Source organism: Canis aureus, chromosome 3, assembly GCF_053574225.1.
Source record: "Canis aureus isolate CA01 chromosome 3, VMU_Caureus_v.1.0, whole genome shotgun sequence".
Taxonomy (NCBI): domain Eukaryota; kingdom Metazoa; phylum Chordata; class Mammalia; order Carnivora; family Canidae; genus Canis; species Canis aureus.
The window spans coordinates 40,912,809-40,935,902 of NC_135613.1; the positions used below are offsets into that span (position 1 = coordinate 40,912,809).

General features: G+C 35.1%; 1 protein-coding gene across 8 annotated transcripts in view; it reads left to right on the forward strand.

Moving 5' to 3' along the window:
• The window catches only part of PATJ (PATJ crumbs cell polarity complex component), a 354,601-nt gene that overhangs the window by 151,802 nt on the left and 179,705 nt on the right, over positions 1-23,094 (forward strand). For all 8 annotated transcript variants that reach the window (XM_077892030.1, XM_077892027.1, XM_077892033.1 and 5 more), the window contains exon 27: positions 9,454-9,553. In XM_077892030.1, the coding sequence (XP_077748156.1) occupies positions 9,454-9,553 (100 nt within the window). The remainder of the gene's footprint in view (positions 1-9,453; positions 9,554-23,094) is intronic.

Here is a 23,094-nt window from a genome sequence, read left to right on the forward strand (position 1 = left end):
GCAGAACGCTGGGAAAACTAAAAAGCTGAAACAAAAATCACTCATAAACCCACCTTTAAAGGTAAACTTACTAAATATTTTAAATACTATATGTAGAACCTTCTATTGTCTTTTTGTCCTCCATAAATGTATATAAAGTAATTTTAATGAGAATATGAATCTCAAATTCTAATACTAATGTAGATTTTTATTTCTAGATTTTCTGTGTAGGTAATAATAACCACTCTAAACGCAGTTTTCTTTTCTCTCCTTTCCCCAATCTTTGTCTTATTATATCTACTAAAACCTCCATTGTATTTAATAAAGAAGTAACAATAGCTAACATTTTTGGTGATTTTCTTCTTAATATTTAAGAAATTGCTTTTAACATTTCACCATTGAATATGATGTGTGCTTAAGTTTTTATAGATAATCCTTCAGGTTAAGGAAGTATCCCCTTTCATTCTTATTTTGCTAAGAATTTTTATCATGAATGGCATTGGCCTTCAGTTTTATCAGATGTATTATCTGCATTCACTGAAATAATTGTGGGTGTGTATTTAATTTTTTTCCTTGAATCCCTTAATGTGATAAATTACATTAATAGATTTCTTAATATCAAACCAATCTTGAATTCTTGGATTAAATTTAGTTTTGCCATGATCTTTTTTTGCAAATTGATGGCATTATTTCTTTTAGGACTTTTGCATCTGTGGTTAGGAATGAGATTGACCTGGAATTTCCCGTTTATGTAATATTCTATCTGCTTTTGAATATATAAGACTACTAAAATGTATGTGCACTAAAATACTAAAATGTATGTGCACTAAAATGTATGTGTATGTGTATTTCTTCTTTTTCAGTTCTCTGAGCATTTGTGTAAAATAGTAATTATTCATTCCTTAAATTTTTGGTCACACTAGCCTGTGAAGCCATTTTGGGCCTGTGTTTTCTATGTGGGAAAAATACTGATTCAGTTCTTTAATTGTTACAGAAATATTCAGATTTTCTGTTTCTTCTAAAGTCAGTTTTAGTTACTGATTCTTTTGGAATATTGATATCACTTAATTTTTTTACATTTGTTGGTATAAAAGTTATCATCGTAGCTTGAATTATACATTCTCTGTCCATAGTTCTTTTTCATTGTGAATATAGGGTTATTGTTTTTTTTTTTTAACTTTTTTTTCTTAGTTTTTAAGGCAATTTTCACTTAATTTCTCAAAAAAATTTTTATTAGGGTATGACCCAACATTATATTAGCTTCAAAGTGTATAATTCCTCTCTTTGAAGTTTCAATTTTTCAACTCTGTTAGTCATCTCTGTATTATGTTTGTTCTGCTTAATTTTGTCCTCATCTTTATATTGTCTTACTCTGGTTTTCTTCTTCTACTCCTCACTCCACACCCCACCATAATCTTTAGATAGTTGTAGAGTTTATTAATTTTTAGCCATTCCTTTTCTCTAAAATAATCATTAAATGATTGTACGTTTTCTTCTAAGTCCCTCTTTATATCCCAGGATTTTACGTTGAATATCTGTTATTCAATACTAAGGTTTTTTTAGTCCTTACGTGATTTTTTACCTATATTTGTTTAGAAATATATTTTTAAATTTCCACATGAATGTTTTTTAAAAACCTATAGTATTCTAACTTATTTCCATTATAATCAGAGATTGTGGTTTATGTAATATTCTTTGACATTAGTTGAGACTTCCTATGGCCTATCACATTCTTAGTTATTATAAATGTATATCCATGATTTAAAAGAATACCATAATAGTTTCTCTTTAAAAAAAAATTTTTTTTTAAGATTTTATTTATTTACTCATGAGAGACGACACACAGAGAGAGGGAGGCAGAGACACAGACAGAGAAACAGGCTCTATACAGGGAGCCCGACGCAGGACTCAATCCTGGGTCTCCAGGATCATGCCCTAGATAGACTGAAGGTGGCGCTAAACTGCTGAGCCACCTGGGCTGCCCCTAAAGATTTTATTTTTAAATAATCTCTACACCCAACATGGGGATCGAATTTACAACCCTGAGATCAGAAGTTGCACACTGCACCCACTGGCCAGCTGGCACTCCTAGCATAATAGTTAATGGGTATAGGTTTATATACAAAGTCACTAGAGCAAGTTAATTAAGTTATTCAGATATTCTACATATTTACCAGTTTTGTGGGCAGGGGGTGTTGGGTCATGGTAATCTAACAATCTCCCATTTAGATAGTAAAATTAGTCTCTTTTATGTAGTTTTCCAGGTTTATTTTACATTTTTTTCAAGTAATTTATTAGATGTCTACAACTTAAAAAAATTTTTTTATCTTTATTCATATGTAGCATTACTTAGTAATGCCCTAACATCTTTTTCATCTAATATAACTAAATCTATGACCACTTTATTTTCATATGTGCCTGGTTTTTGGCTTGGAAAATTTTGAGCCATACACAGAATGAATTCAGGTCTCCAACCTGAGGGAGCCTGGGCTTATAAGGAATTCTCATGAAACACCTTTTTTCTTTTTTTTTCCACCTCAAGCCAAGGCCAAGAAATACTCTTACTGTCTTCTGTGATCAAAGGGTTGGTGGGTTTGATCTGTTGTTAAACTTCACCCATTGTGGGTTTCACCCTGTTTTAAGGGGAAAAAAACCCAAACTATAACTGAATTGATCACTTCGGAAAACTTTATTTACAGACATGTACATAAGGATCAATCAAAACATTAGCGGGGAAAGGTTCTTGAAAACTGTAAGAAAAGTATTATTAGTTTCTTTCTTTTTTTTTTTTTTTTTCAGATTTTATTTATTTATTTATCCATGAGAGACACAGAGGGAGAGGCAGAGACACAGGCAGAGTGAGAAACAGGCTCCCTAGAGGGAGCCTGATGCGGGACTCAATCCCAGGACCCTGGGATCATGACCTGAGCCAAAGACAGATGCTCAACCACTGAGCCACACAGGCGCCCGTATTATTAGATTCCTCACTGAATTATAGAATTGTGTTTTAACCTGGTTGGCCACCTTCTTTGAATTCAGATTTTAATCACATAGATTATAATCAGATTAGCAGTAGCATATGCTGTGTGTTCAGGATTCTATAGTTAATTTTGGCAACTGTTAGTAGACACAGATAATATGTAGATTCTGGAAGACCATGATTATTGCTTGTAGAAATATTGGTTATGTACAGTATCCAGGTCATTACTTGCAGAAATTTTTATCAGCCTTTTGGAGGTAACAGCCATTATTTACAGGGATTAAATGCCTAGAAAAATAAAACCTATGCTGACAAAAAGGAGATTAGTAGTTCAAGAGAATGGAGATTCAAGGAAGGAGCGATTAAAAAGAGGCATGGAGAAACTTTTGGGATTGATGATTATAATCACTATCCTGATTGTAATGATGTGCACTTTAAAATGTGTGTACTTTTTGGTGTCTGTATCTCACAATGAAGTTTTTAAAGACAAAAATTGCCTAGCCTCCTGGAGCTTACATTCTAGTGGGGCAAGGCAAACAATGTAGAATTCAGTGACTACCACCTTAAAGTAATTTGGGGACAAGATATGAAGACCCACAAAATGTGGCATCTGAAAGGGTCTCGAAAAGAAGCTCCATGAAGACAAGGAGCTCATCTTTCTCATCTCCATTGCCCAAAACACTGCCTGGCACCTAATTGACACACAGTACATATCTGATGAATGAATAAAGGATCCTAAAAACAAAACAGAAAATCTCTGGCTTCAGGTCACCAGGAATTGGCACATGCCCTCTGGGCAAGTGCCACGGTCCTGTGCCCCACTTTACCTTATGATTTAGGATTTATGGTTGTTTCTGGCTTCGGTCACAAGTTACAAAATCACATTTTTGAAATTTTATCTGTCATCTTTATGTGGTTAAGATGAATTTCTCAGAATATTTAGCCTATCCTATTGCTGGAATTTTGTCAATTCATGTCTTGATTCAAAGATCTGAGCATCCATCAGTGTCTATTGGAAACCTTTAGTGTGGCAGTTACTACTGTGCAGCGGTCTGAGGATATATAAAGGAAGCAGACAAGAGATCCGTCTGCTGATAATAACCACACACAGATGAATAAACTGGTTACTAATTTAATTACTTTTGGGGACAAGGTAATTTAGTTGATTCAGGATAATTCCACATAAGATCCTGGGAAGGAAAAAGATAAATATAGGTTCTTATCAACTTTGGCCTGTTTCATTAAACCAAATTAAATCTCAATACAAAGCAAGGATATTTGCATTCAAATAAAAAAATATCCAGTAAGAGCTCTGTAATACCAAAACTCCTGAAAGACTGTCCAGCTGAATTCCGTGGTATAGAGAAAAGCTAACCACTGAGTTAAGATTGCAATGAGAGACCAGCATCTGCAGCTGTATTACAGGATGATTTTTCCAGTGGTTACAAGATGTACTTTATAGTATTCAGTGGTTACAAAATGTACTTTACTATGTCTCTTGTCTGAGATTATAGTTGACATGCCAAGCACTATACTACCTTCTGGAATGATGAAGTACTTGGATGAAGTACTCCAAGAGGTGCACTGATGAATGTGACATGTAGTGAAATAAACAAATATAATTATGATGATAGAAGCATGCCCAGGATACTATGGGGAGCATAGGCAGAGGGATGTTCCCAAATTGGAAAGTCAGATGTTACAAATTACATTAACTCTTTTAAAATCTCTTTAAAAAGTATCATCATTAGAAATGATTCCTTTTATGCATTATTTCTTCCTTAATATGAAGGCAGTGCATGTTCTTTAGAATTACTGACAGACAATAAAAAACACCTGAAACAGGGCACCTGCGTGCCCTTGCTCAGCAGCAAGTCCGCTTGAGATTCTCTCTCCTGTCTCCCTCTGTTCCTCCCACTACTTGCTTGCCGCCCCCACACCCCAAATTAAGTAAATAAACCTTAAAAAAAAAAGTACCTGGAACCAATTACTAGGAGAGGTTTAGGCTAGAAATCTAAATTTTGACTGGAGATCTTTTTTTTTTTTTTAGGAGAGTGTGACTAAGAAACTAAATTACCCTCCCCCCTAAAAAATCCATAAACAGGTCTTGAATAAATTCCTAGTTTTTTTTTTCTTGTTTTTCTCAATTCACTATTTTCTGTGCTGTTTTTCATCATGGAGTGTGAAATGACAGGCCATCAGGATTCATAGATCTACTAATATTAACTACTGCTCATAACTCTTCATTATTTTCCTTCTAAAATTGTCTTCAGGGACGCCTGGGTGGCTCAGCGGTTGAGCATCTTCCTTTAGCTCAGGTAGTGATTCCGGGGTCCTGGGATCGAGACCAACATCAGGCTCCCTGTGGGGAGCCAGCATCTCACTCTGCCTGTGTCTCTGCCTCTCTCTCTCTGTGTGTGTGTCTCTCATGAATAAAGAAATAAATAATCCTAAAAATATATATTTAAAAATTGTCTTCATTGTTACTTCATATTCTCTTTGTCTTAAAGGAGTCATGGACACTCAGACAACTGGGAGATGTTCATTCCCAGAGAAGTAGTCTCCTGCTGTTAGTTCTCTTCATTTTCTTTTTATGTACAACCCAAATGAAAGTGTTGTCTCCCACCAAACATAATAGTCCCTAAAAAGGCAGTCATGTTAAACTTATTAAAACGTGTCTATCCCAAATAAGTACTTAAATTGAGTACATTTTATTATATGTAAATTATACCTCCATAAGGTTGATGTGAAGACATGCATCTATTTCAAGTGAGAATTCTAGATATGCTAGAGCTTGGGGCTAAGGAGAACTTCATGAAGGTTTTTGCAAAGATTAAATGATTTCTTGTGATCCTTGTAGTGGCACTTAGAATGTTACAAGATGTGTTCTTTGATTATTCTTTTTTTAAAAAAAGATTCTTTTTGTTTATTTGAGAGAAAGCATGAGTGGGGTGAGGGGCAGAGGGAGAAGCAGACTCCCCAATGAGCAGGGAGCCGTACTCAGGGCTCAATTGCCAGATTCCAGGATCATGACCTGAGCCAGCCAGGTGCCCCAACTCTGATTATTCTTAACACCAACAGGTAATACAGTGTTCTATCATGATATTCCACATTGAGCTGGGTCTTACAGTTGGCTAATAATTATCTGCCATGTGTAAAATTTGTGATATTCTCTGATATATATATATATATCAGAGAAAGTATAATATATATATATACATACATAAACAGCATGTAGACATGTGGAATGTGGAGATCATGCAACATTGGTGTAAATATTTTTATAGTGTTACATATTTTTGCTTGCTTTATATACCACATCAATAAGATCAAGAATATCAGGGAGAATGTATAGCTGTTTCTAAATTTAAATCACCAAATCACTTTTTTTTTTTTTAAAGATTTTATTTATTTATTCATGAGAGACAAAGAGAGGCAGAGACACAGGCTGAGGGAGAAGCAGGCTCCATGCAGGGAGCCTGACATGGGACTTGATCCTGTGTCTCCAGGATCACACCCTGGACCTAAGGTAGTGCTAAACCGCTGAGCCACCCGGGCTGCCCGTAAATCACCAAATCACTTTGATTTTGTGAATCTGGATTGTAAAATGCTTCTGAGTTAGTGGTTTCTGTAAAAAGGGATTTTGGTTTTTAATTAAAAGGCTGTCATATCTAAGGTAATATGAGTTTAGTTTTACTATTTTTCAGAAAACTCTGGGAATATTAGATTTAAATAATGCTTATTAATCTCTACAAATGGATCAGAAAGAGATTTTTTTCCAATTTATTAGCACCTATCTGAAGGTAGGGAAATATTTTTCACAGTGAGAAGTAAGGGCTTTTCTCACTTTCAGATACGCAGTGCACTTTCAGCTTCTATCCTGTAGCTTTAGCCATACAACAAATGTAGTCATAAAAATGCACAAAACCACTGGTATATATGTCAAAAAGTTACTCTTTCCAGTGGACTCAAGACCTGCTATAAAAAATAATAAAAATATAAATAAATAAATAAATAAATAAATAAATAAATAAATAAATAAATAACCTGCCATACAGAAAACACCCAACAGGCAAACAAAGACTAACATTTGCTGTTGTCGCTCAACCTATAGAGAATAGATCCCTCTAGAACCAATATATAATAGATTCTCAAATACCACTAAATTGTCAGACCATAAAACCAAACTCCACTTATTGCTGCTACTAATGGGAAATAGCTTACAGCACAAGTGCATATCAGAACCAAACTTGGCTTAGTATCAGAAACAAAATCATAGGGTTGGAAATGAGAGAAATAGAGTCAAAAAGCCAAAGTTCTGTTGTTACTGAGGATTTACTGTGGGTGCCAAGAAATCATATATGTGGGCTTAAAGCAGTTCATGAATTGCATTATTTCAGGCATCACTGTTTAACTGGTTCTGGAAGGTGAGTCTACTTGAACATCTCAGTGGGACTTCCATAACTGACAAAGTATAATTTAAGAAAAAAAAGTGACCTATAAAATTATGCAAAATGTACAGTTATTTACTTAACTCCTTAACGAGGGAATCAACAAGATGGTTAGTCTGGTTCAGAGAGAATTAGAATGAAATATTTATTAATTGTTCAAAGAAAGATTGCATTAAATTAGATTCAAATTTAGATACAAAACCAGTTAACATCTTACAGGGCAATAAAAACTATCACCTTTGGAGTTATCCTTTCTACAGAACTAAAATAATTTGCATCTCTACCAGTCAGAATTAATATGCACTGCTATTGGACAAGAACCTTTTCCACCATGGTCATTTTTCTGAAAGTCAATATGTTAGAAGATCTAATTAGCATGACTGACAACTAGTGTTTTGCTCATTCAACATATATTTAAAGAAGGCCTGTTTTGTACCAGGCCCTGTTCACAGAGTTGAGAATACCACACTGTTGGTCTCTGCCCTCAAGGAGATTATATTCACTTGGCCATATTGTTTGTTCCTTGCTCCAGCCTTCATTGCCACAGAGGGAACCAGGCCCTGCCTGCAACCTTCCCCCATGTGCAGTAGAAAGATGCCCCACGTATATGGCAACCCACATTCAAACTCTACACTGACCAAGACATGCTTATCCTATATTCTTTTCAAGAGTGCCAGTAGAAGTTATTTTAATAAATTGGTGGTATAAACAGTTTCCTCTTAAATATATTTTGAAAACCCCATTAAAGAGAATTCATCTCTCAGTAGTAAAACCTGGCTGTTGTACCAAGTATTGTCTTTGACCTACAACGTTCTGGTTCTAAGGAAAAGGTTTACTGAAAGAAATTAATTTGCCTTTTTTTACTCTTCATTTAACTCACTTTTAAGGTTTTCCAAGCAAGGATAAAGACATAGCATGATCACATTTCCGTATTCTTTTGTCGCTTAATAGGCATTTTATATTTGGTGTCTTCTCTTCATCACTCCTGCGTTTTATTGATTTTCGGATATTCTATGTATAGATGAAGTACTGCTCTGATTAGTTAGACATTATCTTAAATAAATTTGGGTGTGTGTTTTTGTTTATGGATCCCAGAGAGTGTTTTCTGCTTTGGAGGAATTTATTACATGCCTGCTTTCTGTAATGGACCAGTCATTGTCCATTTACTGGAGTGTATCCTGCCATTAGTGGTTTTGTCATATAAAGCATAATTGAATGTACTCTTCTGAAGTCCTGTAGCAAAACAAATCTTAATCCAGTTATTTTGGTATTTGTGGAGTGCTTAGGTCTATCGGCTCCTGTTCTTTTTAGCAGCTTGGATCTCTGTAAACTTTAGCATGTTTTATTTTTCCCAGCGTTCAAGAAAATCTCTACGTTCTGTGAAGGTAATCTGATCATAGAGTTTTGTTCTACTTTAGTTAATGTTTATGTGCTGTATCATTTGGTGTGTAAATTTAAAGAGTAGTTACACAGAGGTACAAAAGTATTCATTATAAAGATTTCTTTCTTTTTTTTTTGATTTCTTTCTTTTTTAAAACAGTAAAATGTGTGTTGACTCTAAGTTACAGATGAATATTTTCTTAGAAAACGTTGGTATTTCAACTATTTTTATTCAACTCTTTTTTAAAGAATGAAATCTGTACCTTCTACAATTGAATGAACAGTGTAAATGTAGAATTAATACAGTGGATAGTTTTTGCATTTATGTTAAAATGTCTTCCATTTGGATTATTTGGTTCATAATAGTGTAAATAAAATATATATAATTGGCTTTCTCACTGGGGAAAGGAATGCATTATTCCAGGCAGGTCAACAGTCTTAAATGCTGTGCTTTTGAATTCCTGTTTTCTGTAGTGGTGTGCTTACATCACAGAGTCACTTACAAAATAAATATAAGAAAATAAATTGTTTTACAATCCTTGTTATGTGACTGAAGTTGGATGCAATCAAAATATTTCCAGGTTATCTTTTTATCCTGTTTGTCGTTGAGGACGAGGATTGTGCAAAGGCAATTAACCCTTCTCTCAAATTTTGCATTTCCAGAGACAAGGAACTCCTCCACCTCCAATGAAACTGCCGCCTCCTTACAAAGCTCCGTCTGATGACAGTGATGAAAATGAAGAAGAATATGCATTTACTAACAGTGAGTTTCTTTTCATTATTTGAAGTGAATGCAGAATTTATTAAATTGTGCTTTCGGGAGTATTGTCAATTATCAAATGCAAGGCTGTAGGTTCTTAGAAAAAGTGTATAAGCATATATTGCTGAAAAGGAAATGTTGCATCTCCTTAACTTTTGTGGCTTTATTTTCTTAAACTTTCCTCCTTTACACTAATACACAGCAAATAATCAAAGGCCTTACACTATTTTATCTACATTTCCTCCTAGTTTTACTATTTGGCTATGAATGCAGGAATGCTAAGAAGTCCTTTAACTTGCAGTTTGGCCTACAGTAATCCAAGTTAGATGTGGATGTCAGCTCTTGATTATTTGCTGTATTCAAATTGATGGTGATGTTGCTAATGCAAAATTAGAAAAACCACCAAGTCATATTTTCTCCTTTAGAATTCCTTTCATAATTTTCTTTGCATTAGCTGTATCAAATATACATTCATACATATATTTAATGGAGGCTTTATTTAAAAGAATTTGCATTTCTTTTATGCATGTGAAGTATAGTTAGATCTGATTGCTATTTTACATAGAATTTCTTTTGGGGGATGAAAATACCCTAAAATTAGATTGTGATGATGATTGCACATTTTGTGAATATAGTAAAATCTACAGGATTATATATTTAAATGGATGGGTTTTATAGTTTATGAAATAAGTATACATATGTTCTTTTAAAGATAATCTTGTTCCCTCCACAATTTAGAAAAAGAATTTGATATAGATAACGAAAGAGTTAAAATTCTGGCTGTCGCACTTCTTAGTGTATGACCTTCAGCATGCCCTCTTCTATAAAAATCATGTTTCTACCTTTAGAGAGGGGTGTTGGAAAGATTAAAATAAGGTGATAGAGCCTTTAGCCTGCCATATAGTGAAATTTCAACAAGTATTCTTATAGCTCTTACTAATAATTATTATGTTGATTTTATAACTTGATATTTTTCTAAATTTAGTAGTTAGGTATGTAAGTTTAAATATAAATAGATATGTTTATAATCATTTAATTGGCTTCGTAAAAAATTGATTTGCACTTTCGTTTTATAGAACCCTTTTTCATGCATTATTTTCTTCATTTATTCAGCAAATCTTTGTTGAAAGCCAACTGCTTTTTACTAACAGTGTTAAGTAAGTCTGTTATGAAATAAATAAAACATAGCTCCTTTTTTCTTGTTGGGGTCACCAACCTGGAAGGGAGGATACAAAAGTGTCGGAACAAAATTTGATAAATATGCTATAGTGCCTTGGTTCTCAACCTCTCTTTCAGAGTTACACATGATGGACATGATTGATATGTGTATGCACACGTGTAACATAATCCCTTGTTCTGATACAGGTATTAGGACAGCTGCAGCAGAGTGGAGATACCTCGTTGGTTATTCATAATTTCTGGGATGCTAGAATGCCCATATTTGCATAGTTGCTAGGAAATCTGGTTTAGGTGTGTGACTAAGATTGTATTCTAATCCTAGTTCCATTTAGTTGTGAATTCATGGACAAGTTAATTAACCCCTTCATGGCTCACATACTTCCCTAGGGGGAAGGGATGAGTGTGATAACCTTCCTCATAGGATTGTTAGGCTCTGAGCAGAAAAGCATATGAGGAGTTTGGTATAAGGATTGTGATAGCTGTCAACACTGGTGTCCATGTGCCGGGCCTTTATGTATTATTAACTCAGTCAACATACTGACCTGTGAAGTCTCTAATTATACGAACAAAGAAACTGAGGCTCAGAGAAATTAAGGAATATGTCCAAGGTTACACAGTGAGAAAGTAGTAGAAATGTAATTTAAACCCAGATACTCTGGCTCTAGAGCCTACACTCTCATCTATACTTCCCATTAGTTAAATCTCATTTACTATTGCAGAGGTCTGTACAAAGGACTTGGGGATATCTAGTGAATATCACTTTGAGGCCATAGGATAGAATAGTAGCAGCACCTTCCCCAGAGGTCCAGTCATATTCATGTGTGTTCACACATGTGCACAAACACATTCACAACATTCATGGGGTTCAGGAAAGACACCAATTTACACTGCAGGCAGAAAAACCCTTCTAATTCTAAATCATCTTCTAACTATAACATTTCACAGATTCACTAGCAAATACGTTTGAGCTACGAGTATGGCTTCCCATTTGTCTTTGCTCCCTAATTTTTTCCTTCCTAGCATACTTTTCCCTTCCCATTTTACCGCCATTGAATTCACTGTTAACCTCTTTTTTAGAAGAGTTTAAACTGTATGGAGTATTTTTTTTTTTTTCTGTATGGAGTATTTATTAGGTAGTTCACATTTCAAATGTAGGTGAGCCTAAAGCCTCTAGCTTTTTTATATTTCTTTGTGAAAGGGATCCCATGACTTTTTCTTTGTTTCTTAACTCTTGTTAAATGAGTGCTCCGCTCCTCTATCCAAAACTAAGAGTAGATCGGTTCACTGTTTTATCAGATTCTTATTGTCACAAAACTAAGTATTTCTTTTTACAGTTGTGAAGGGATGATTTTCTAACTCTCCCATGGTCCAGGACTTTGAAGGGGATGGCAGGAATCCAAGCCCTAGGCCCATCAGGAAGTGGTGATTGTATTAGATCATAGACATGGGATACGTAGAATTTTAAAGTACAGTTAAAATCAGACTTAGGTGAACTTTGGTAAGTTACTTATTCATAAACTTCATCCTGCCAGAAAATGTTTATTGAGTGGATATTATAGGTGGGCAGACATTGTTCTAGGTATTGGGAAGAACATAGCAGGGCACAAGATCTCTCTTCATATTAGCTTATATTCCAGCAGAGAGAAAGATTATAAACAATAAGATAGTTAAAATATTGATAAATAGTTTAAATAAAATAAAACAGCATAGTGTGAGAATAAATGCTTTGGAGGAGTCGACATTAAGTGGAATGGGAAAGAAAGGCCAAAATAAGACCAAAGTGATCAGAAGGAACCAGACATACATACGAACAGCTGGCTTAAGATGTTCCTATAGGTCAGATTTTTTCTTTCAGATTGTGATCCATAGTAACCTATATTTTACTTAACAATGAAGTATAAATGTGTACACATAGACTTACATGCATATATAATTTTAAAAAAAGGTTTCACAGAATACTACTTTTTTTTAATACTACTTAGTTTTATAACATATGAAGAATGTTATTGTTTTTCTATTCTTTTTTTTTTTAAGATTTTATTTATTTATTTGCGAGGGAGAGTGAGAAAGCACAAGCAGGGGGAGTGGCAGAGGCAGAGGTACAGAGACAGGGACAGGGAGAAGCAATCTGAGCAGGGAGCCCAAAGCCATGCAGGGCTTGATCCCAAGACCCTGGAATCTTGACTTGAGCTGAAGGCAGAGCTTAACTGACAGAGCCACCCAGGCACCCTGTTTCATTTTTTAAAATTCTGTTTGTAAGTCAGTTTATTGCTTGACTGACTAATGAGTCTCAACATGCAGTGTGAAAAGCACTAGTCTAGAGCTCTGGTTTTCAAACTTCAGAGCTATCCAAAGCAACAAAAGAGCTTGTTAAAGCACTAGTTGCTGGGCCCACTCCCAATTTCTGATTTTTTACATCTGGGAGGACTGGATAATTTCTCTTTCTAATAATTTCCCAGGCGATGGTGATACTTCCCTTCCAGAGATCATATTCTAGAAACCATTGATCTAGCTGGTATTCAAAATCATAGGAGGTGGTGAGTTTGTTTAGGCGTGATGTGTAGACAGCAACTAACTATTACTTTGGGGAGCAAACCCAGCATGAGCTTTGTGGACCAACAGAGGAGCATCCTAGCATAAAACATTTCCATGAGACTGTGGACTTAGGCTGTTTAAAAGAAGAACGTGTTTCAAGAAGGGTTTTGTCACTGAACTTCAGTAGCCAAATGTGGGATGATACTGAGAGGTTGAGAAGGTTAGAATCATGGGAGTAATCACTGAACTTAGCAATATATAACTGATAAGAAGAAAAGGAATACTTGATAAAATAATGATTGTAAAGTTTGTTAGAATTAAATGTTACAAATAGCATAGAAAGTGGTATATGATGGATATATGCATCATAGATCCCTTATCTTTCATAGTTGGACATAATTCATGACATCTTGCTGTCTAATTATAGGAAGTCTGTATCCATCAATTGAACAAAAAGTGCTTAAATTTTAATTAAGATTTATAATCTACATAATGCCTAGCTGTTGAAAAACTACCATTTATCAGTCCTGCAGGATTTGTCAAAGGGAGGTTACCAATGGTGCAGAACTTCAGACTTCACTTTATGCTAATAATCTTTAATACTTAAATTTGTAAAGTCTTATCAAAAGTTCAGGATCACTGAGGGCATGAAGTGTCACTCAGTTCACTATCACATGGTGACTTTCAAATCTTCATTTTTAGCCATAACCTCTCTGTTATCCTGACCTGGTTCCAGTTGGCTGTTGGAAATATACCACGTTGGGGCTCCTGGGTGGCACGGTCAGTTGGTTAAGCATCAACTCTTGATCTTCACTCAGGTCATGATCTCAGAGTGAGATCAAGTACCGCATCCTGGCTTTGTGCTCAGCGAGGTGTCTGCTTCCCTTCTAACGTCTCCCTCTGCCCCTCCCCATGCTCTCTGAAACAAATGAATCTTTAAAATATATATATATATGTATGTATATATATGTATTTAAAAAATATATATGTATCAATATACACACACACACACACACACACACACATACACAATGTCTTTTTTCCACTAGCACTTTAAATCTTTTGTGCAACACCAAATGTGTTTCTTCCTGAAGGCTGACCTTTTTCCTTAAATTCTCAATTTTTCATAAAGTCCTTACCCCAGACTAATACTTCATTTCTGGTTTTTATTTCTCTTCCTAGATTAATCTTCATTTTCAATCTCTTCCATGTTTGTAGCTTCCTCTGCATTTTTGTTGCCACAATTTTAATAACTAGATTGTTGTAATCACAATTTAGTGAGTACCTACTGTGTCAGACATTTTCTTCAAGTCTTTAAATGCTTTCTCATTTGATTTACATTAGAGTCTTTGAAAGGAGATCTTATCTTTTCTGCTGATTTCAGCTTAATCTCACCTTCTTTGGAAAACCTGGCCTCCTTATTGGCCTCCTTATTCTAATAAATATTCTTGTATTTTTTTATAGCACTTAACAAAATGTGATTATTTATGTGATTATTAGTTTAATATCTTTCTCGATCCTACAAGTTCCATGAGTCTACGAATCCTCTCTGTTTTGGCCTGGCACAGTATAGAAACTCAGTATTTTGGCCAAGTTAATGACTGAGGGTATGTGACTTGCACATGATGGTGGGAGTGTGATGAAAATCCAGGTGTGCTTGTAGTGCTTTAGAGATCTCCTTTCCACTGAGCTCCACCATTTGTCTAGTTTCAGAGCCTTCTGTCCAGAACAGCTTGCCTTCTCTCTCCTAGTATGTCACCCCTCACCTTATGTAAAAGTATTGATCCCTAAGGAGAGAAGCTACTATCTCTAAAAAGTCCTGCATTGTTCACTTTTGATCCCTGATATTAAATGCTTTTACTTCACCCAGTTTTCCTAACCTGTTGGTATTCATTCTTTCAACAACATTTTTAAACATCAGGGAGCAGAAGGTTTTGGAATGACTTTTTTGTAACCTCTAAGAAAGTGATCATAAAGAAACAGTGGAAATCATACAAAGACATGTCTCTTGATGCATATTAGGTTCTAGAAACTCAGAATATAATTGACTTCTTTGACACTTGGCTTTTAAGTGGTATAGCAAAGATGTGAATGGAACTACATACTGAAGGCCTCTTAAAGCTGTTTTTTAATACTTTAATATGTTATATAATATTTGGTAAAAAGCATATATTCAGGTTATGAAGCATAATAAAATTATCCTGAGTTACACCATGCAAATAAAAATTAGATTACTAACATCTTGCATTTTTGTGGTTTACTTTGTTTTATTTCATTTTTTCAAAGATTGGATAATATTAGCTAAGACCGTCTAAAATGTGATATATTAGCAAATTATTCAGAGTCACAATATTTGTAAGTTTAGAGGGGTTGCCTTTTTAGAAAATAAGAGCTTTTTTGGGATATAATCCACATTACTATATAATTCATTAAATCCATTTTGTATTTGCAAATAAAAATGGTCAAGAAATAAACCTAGGTATCAAGAATTTAGAACATAAAAAGTGTTCTTTTTTGAAATAGCAGAAATAGGGGTGCTTAGGTGGCTCAGTCGGTTAAGCATCTGCCTTTGGCTCAGATCATTATCCCGGGGTCCTGGAATCAAGTTCCGCTTTGGGCTTCCTGCTCAGCAGTGAGACTGCTTCTCCCTCCCCCCACCCCGTTTATGCTCTTTCTCACTTTCTTTCTATCTCTCAAATAAGTAAAATCTTTAAAAATAAATAGAAATAGGATTGATTATTCAATGAATGATGGGGTATATGATAATTAGGGGGAGAAATATAAAATTAGAATTTAATTTTGAATATTGTTTGCTTCTAAAAGCTGAAACCATAATAATACTATAAAAAGTCTATGTAAGATTTAGAAAACCATAATCTTGGTACAAGGAAAGGCCTTTCATATTGTTATACTAACACTATAAAGGAAAAAAATCATGTTTGCTTACATAAAAATTGAAAACAATTATAACAATAAATATATGTCTTTAAACAATATGACTACCAATAAATATTCAAAATGTTCTTGGTCATTCTCCAACAAAATTTATATCCTGATGTAGAAATCATTTATCCATGTATAAAAAATAGAGTATGAAAAGTAGGAGATAATAAAAAATATGTATATATGTATACATAAATATATATACATGTCAGAAGAAAAAGACATGTACATCAATAGAAAAGCAAAGATCAGACAGAGTGTAACAAGAACTAGATTTGCACAACATATAGGAAAAGTCTTCTTGGCCTTACTGATAATGAGAGATATGTAATTTAATCAGATTTTTTAACCTACCAGATAACTTAGGATTTTAACATAAAAACATAATTAATATGTTATTAATTATTAATTAAAACGAATTAAATTTAAATTAATTAAACTATTAATTAAAAATATTAATTAAAAAACATAATTAATATTGCTGATTGTTGGAGAGGTTGTAGAAAAATAGAAGTACTTATTTACTGTTTGCAGGAATATGAATTCCTGTATCACTTTCTGGAGACCCATTTGGCAGCACAGTTAAAAAATTTAAATGTGCATGTTCTTTGATTGAATAATTCAGCTTCCAGTGAAATAGCCTAAGGGATTCATTGCTCATGTGAATAGATGTGTCTGTATATGTATATGTGTATATACCTACAAAGATGTGTCCTGCTGCATTTTTCGCTAACGGCACTTATAGCGGTGTATTTTTTTTTTTTTATGATAGTCACAGAGAGAGAGAGAGACAGAGACAGAGAGAGGCAGAGACATAGGCAGAGGGAGAAGCAGGCTCCATGCACCGGGAGCCGGACGTGGGATTCGATCCCAGGTCTCCAGGATCGCGCCCTGGGCCAAAGGCAGGCGCTAAACCGCTGCACCACCCAGGGATCCCTGTTTGTTTGTTTTTTTAATTAATTAATTTATTTATTTATGATAGTCACAGAGAGAGAGAGAGAGAGGCAGAGACATAGGCAGAGAGAGAAGCAGGCTCCATGCACCGGGAGCCCGACGTGGGATTCGATCCTGGGTCTCCAGGATCCCACCCTGGGCCAAAGGCAGGCGCTAAACCGCTGCACCATCTGGGGTTCCCAGCGGTGTATGTTATATTTAAGTAATATGTAATAAAACCTTGATTAAGTCACTTAGTCTTTAAACATTTGTAGTCATCTGACTTGAATCAGATGGAGATACTAACAGTACTCCTTTCACTGAGTTGCTATGAGAGCCTAGAAGAGATAATGTGTGTAAAACCCTTATATAGGAAGTGACACATATCAAGTATTCCAGAGATATTGGCTACTACTCTTTATTATTATCAGTAGTACTAAAACCTTCTTCAGAGTTTGCCAAATATTGCCACTACAGAATGAAATTTCTGCAGGCCCTTGTGTGGCTCAGTCGGTTAAGTGTCCAACTCTTGATCTCAGCTCAGGTCTTGATCTCAGGGTAGTGAGTTCAAGCACCATGTTGGGCTCCACACTAGGTGTGGAGCCTACTTTAAAAATTAAAAAAAAAAAAAAGAGAATAAAATTTCTCACATATGTATATATTAAAATTCTACTACAACTTACCATAGCTTAATTTTTTAAATGTTTACCAGTTTTTTAACATTATCATTAAACAACTCTGTACAACTGGGATACTCTCTGATCACCATTATGTGCTGTGACACTATTACTCTTCCACTTTCAGTTGAGACCACTGGAAGAGAAAGGCATTTTGGAGTACTTCCTTTTTTTTGAGTGTTTTTCTCTTTCTACTCTTTATTTTCTTTGGACTCAAAGTAGAATTATCATAGAAGTATTTGCTTATGACTTTGTAATATTTTTCTTCCGATGGAATTTTTACCATTGCAGGATTGACATTTTACTTTTACTTCATTGCTCCCAATGTGGGAAAATATATAGGAGGATTAAAAATGTAGCTTTCAGGGTAACCCCGGTGGCTCCGCTGTTTAGCGTCGCCTTCAGCCCAGGGCGTGATCCTGGAGTCCTGGAATCGAGTCCCACGTTGTGCTCTGTGCGTGGAGCCTGCTTCTCCCTCTGCCTGTGTCTCTGCCTCTCTCTCTCTGTGTCTCTCATGAATAAGTAAATAAAATCTTTTAAATATATATATATAGTAAAAAAAATATATATATATATAAAACTTCAAAGATTACTTTAATATGAGTGCTAGCTTGCCAAACAATCCTCCAAAGTTTATGACATGACTTAATCTCTCTTATTCTTCCTTGTAGTATTTAAATATTTATGAACTTGTTGATTTACAAAGGTCACAATGTTCTTCACAGAGTTAATTTTCTTGATATTCACATTAACTGTTAATATATTTTCCTACTTAATCTTTTAGAAAATTTCAATTTTTAATATAAAATGTTAGCAGCTTTCACCCTTATCTTTAATTATTTGTAGTAGGTTACTCTTCTAGTAATGAACATTTATTCTTCAGTCAAATGAGAGGATTTCAACATATCAGGCACATAAATTTTTCACTCAAAGTTACATCAAGAATTCTAACCTAGGAATTAACAGTAAATCAAAACGTCAACCTTGTTTGAGTTATTGCCATTAATACACAGTTTATTTTATATTGTTAATCCATGCTGTCCAGGGATCACTGATCTTGCATGAGTTCAGAGGGACCTGAGTGACCTCCAAGGTCTTTCAGATCTTTGGCTTTCCAGAAGCCAAAGCTGAAAATTGCAGAATCCTTAGTATTTTTTTAATTGAAAAAAGTACAAAAGTATGTATAGCAACTACTTTGAGAAGGGAGTTTTGAGGAGAATCTACTTTCAAATTTGTTTAATCCACTTGAATTTTGTATAACAAAAACGTTTGGAAGAAAAAAAACATTTAGTTTTACAGCTCAACCAGAAAACAACCCAATTTTTAAAAATGGACAAAACCGAAATAACATTTCACCAAGGAAGATAGATAGATGGCTAATAAGCACATAAAAATGCTCAACATTTTTATTAGGGAAATACAAATCAAAACCACTACACATTCACAAAAATGGTTTTAAGAAAAAGGTGGGCACTACAACTAGAACCCTCATACATTCCTGGTGAGAATGTAAAATGGGTATAACCATTTTGGAAAATAATTTGGTTATTTCTTAAAAAGTTAGACATGGGGCGCCTGGATGGCTGAGTTGGTTAAGTGTCCGACTCTTGATTTCAGCTCAGGTCATGATATCAGGATTGTGACACTGAGCCCCATGTTGGGCTCCAGGCTGGGCAGGGAGCCTGCTTAAGATTCTGTCTCTCCCTCTCTCTACTCCTCTCCCCGTTCCCTCCCTAGTGCATGTGTGCACCTGTACATGCATACTCTCTCTCAAAAATAGTTAAGTAGGGACACCTGGGTGGCTCAGCAGTTTAGCGCCTGCCTTCAGCCCAGGGCGTGATCCTGGAGTCCCAGGATCGAGTCCCGCATGGGGCTCCCTGCATGGAGCCTGCTTCTCCCTCTGCCTGTGTCTCTGTCTCTCTCTCTCTCTCTCTCTCTCTCTCTCTGTGTGTGTGTGTGTCTCATGAATAAATAAATATAATCTTTAAAAAAAATAGTTACACATAAGTTTGTCATATAATCTAACAATTCTGCTTCTAGGTATATACCCAAGAGAAATGAAAACATATGTCCACACAAAGACTCCTACACAGACGTTCATTGAAGCATTATTCATAATAATTCAAAACAAGATTAGCCAAATGTCCATCAACTGGTAGACATAATATATATCCATACAGTGGAATGCTGCTTAGCAATAAAAAAGCAAAATACGTATGTAAGCCATTATGCTTCGTAAAGGAAGCCCAGTGCAAAAGACTACCAACCATATGATAACATTTACATAGGATGTCCATAAAAAACAGATTTTTAGTTCTAAAAAACAGGTCATTGGTTGCCTATATTTGGGGCTGGGATTGGGCTTGATGGAATTTTTCGAGGGTGGTAGAAATGCTCTAAAGCAGGATTATAGTGATAGTTACACAAATCTGCAAACTAACTGAAAATCATTGAAATACATGCTTGTAGCAGGTGAATTTAATATGTAAATTTTATTAAATAAGGCCTGTTAAAATTATTTCAAAGTTAAACATAATTTTAAGTTGAAGAATCACATTTCTAGGTGAAGGAGTACAAACTTTCAGCTATAAAGAAAATCTTAGGGATATAATGTACAACATGGGGACTATTGTTAATAGCCCTGTATTGTATATTTCAAAGTTGCCAAGAATAGGTCTTAAAAGTTTTTTTTTTTTTTAAGATTTTATTTATTCATGATAGACACAGAGAGAGAGAGAGAGCCAGAGGCACAGGCAGAGGGAGAAGCAGGCTCCATGCAAGGAGCCTGATGTGGGACTCGATCCCGGGACTCCAGGATCAGGCCCTGGGCCGAAGGCAGGCGCTAAACCGCTGAGCCACCCAGGGATCCCAGGTCTTAAAAGTTTCATCATGATTTTGCAGTAATATATGGTAATAAATGTTGACTTATTGTGATGATCATTTTGCAATATATACAAGTATCAAAACATCATGTTGTGTACCTAAAACTAATATAATACATCAATTATATCTAAATAAAGTTGTTTTTAAAGAATCACATTTGTAAAGGATAATTAAAACTTACTGTAAAAAGGTCTGTGTTAAAAGAAGAGGGTGATCAAAAAGCAAATCACTTTGAGGAAGGGAGTAATAGTATCCTTAATATCTTCCTTGATAGTGCTGGGATCTCAGGACCTTAAAACTCATCTGGTCTAATTTTACAAGGATCCGAAGATATCACCTGCCCCTGAACTGATTACTTTGCCCAGAGTCACAGAATTAGATATTTGCAAGATCAAGAATGAGTCTAGGTCTCATTTGATATTCAGGGCCATATTTAAACTTTCCCTTTCAGGGTCTTCCTGCGTGCACCATGCCAATTTTTAACATGAAGCTGACTCATGATCAACAAAGATTTATTGAGCAACTAGTAGGTTTTTTTTTTTTTTTTTTTTGGTTTAAATTTTTGGGTTTTTGTTTTTTTTTTTTGTATCATTGTGGACTCTAGTTGATCTCTACCTTGCCAATAGATGTCACTACAATCAACAGCAATTATCAAGGATTTAAAGAATGTAAAGAATGCTCACCTCAAATCAGCAAACAGCATTTGTTAGTGGCTTCTAGCAATATTTCTGTGTTCATTTCCCTAGATATATGGATTTATTTGGTCTCTCCTTTTGTTTCTTGTTGTTGACAATGCAAAACCAGAGAGGAAAGATTAAGAAATAAAGTTTTAATTTTTTTAGTTTTTATGTAAATTCTTTTTCTCATTTCCTATATTTAATTATCCTTTCCAAACCCTTTATCTTTATAATTAAGTAAAGTAGGATTCTTATTCTGGTCCTATCATTGGAGACAGGTGAATGTTGCTTTCTCTTTTAGTGGATTTTTAATTCTGGAAACTCCCAGAGCTTCAGCCTTTGATAGAATTTGGATGTATTTATTGTAACTATAAATAAAAAATTGTATTATTTAAGATCTTTTGAGAAGCATTTAAATTATGTTTAGGTGTCCTTGATTTTAAATGACTCATCCATATAATCAGGTAGGTGACTTTGTATTCTGCATTTCAGGAAGAAAGGTTATCAATTACTGTAGTAATTGATAGATAATCATGAAGTAATTGCAATTGGCTATATGGTTCTATTCTGTTGTGGAGGAGGTGGGAAGTACAATGAGGCATTTTTAAAAAGTTAAGGAGACCACAATCATTTTTCTAATGATTTCTCTGAAGCTTCCATTCTTTTCATAATTTTTTCCCCCTGAAAAGCTAACTTGAAGACTTGACTGCTTAAACAGGATCTTGACTGCACATTTAAAACGTTAGTGAGACTGAAATGAATCTCACCAGGGATACCACATGTTCAGTGCAGTTCACCAGTTTCTTTGTTATAAAAATGATTCAGTGATGTGAGCAATAAGGAGACAGTAAGTTGATGACTGTTTCATTCACTTCAGAAAGGCTAAAATCCACCTCTGTTTCCTTTTAATCCGCATTCGAAAGATGCAACTAATGGGCTGAACTATTTCTCAGCAGGGAAATTGGGTCATTAAAATGATATTAATTGAAGCTGGCCACAAAATAAATGGTTGTGTTTATATTGCCTTCTGCTCTGGAATAGAGCAATCATCCCGATGTGAGCAGGGTAACTGAGTGCCACAGCCGGCAGTGTGAAGCATCTGAGGGTCAGATGTTGGAAACCAGGGATTTTTGCTTCTCCCGGCATACTTTTCTAGGCAGCTTTTACCTACTGACAGATGTGACTGTTAGCTTGAGTGGTAGCTTGAAATTAGCTTAATTGATTGTTTCTCATGATAGAAATAGACTGACAACTTGCCCTTAAGGAGAATAAAATCTGAGGGGGAGAAAAAAAATAGGCCCAAGGTCGGCAGAAGAGAGGACAGAGTCTGGTGAGGATTTGAGCTGCTTCCAGCACTGACTGTTTATCAGGAATGCAGATCCCCTGAAGGGAACACTGGTACAGCCATGGTCCAAGGGGGTTTCCCAGGTAAGATATCTGTGCTTGTGTGATCTGTGGCTCTTTCGGAATGCATTCGGAAGCTGTTGTAGTGTTGCTGCAGAATATTGTTTTAAAGGTTGGAACAATAGTAAGCTAAGGCATTAATCTCTAGTGAAAGAGTGAGGGTACATATGCATGTGCAAAGCAATTGTGTGTTAGAAACGAACCTCCAGAAATGTCCTTTCATGTGTATTGTAGCTGGAATTTTCCCTGTAATGTTTTTGAAAAGTAGAGCAGTTTATCTGTCAGGAATATACTAGTGAGTTTCAGTGCCAAA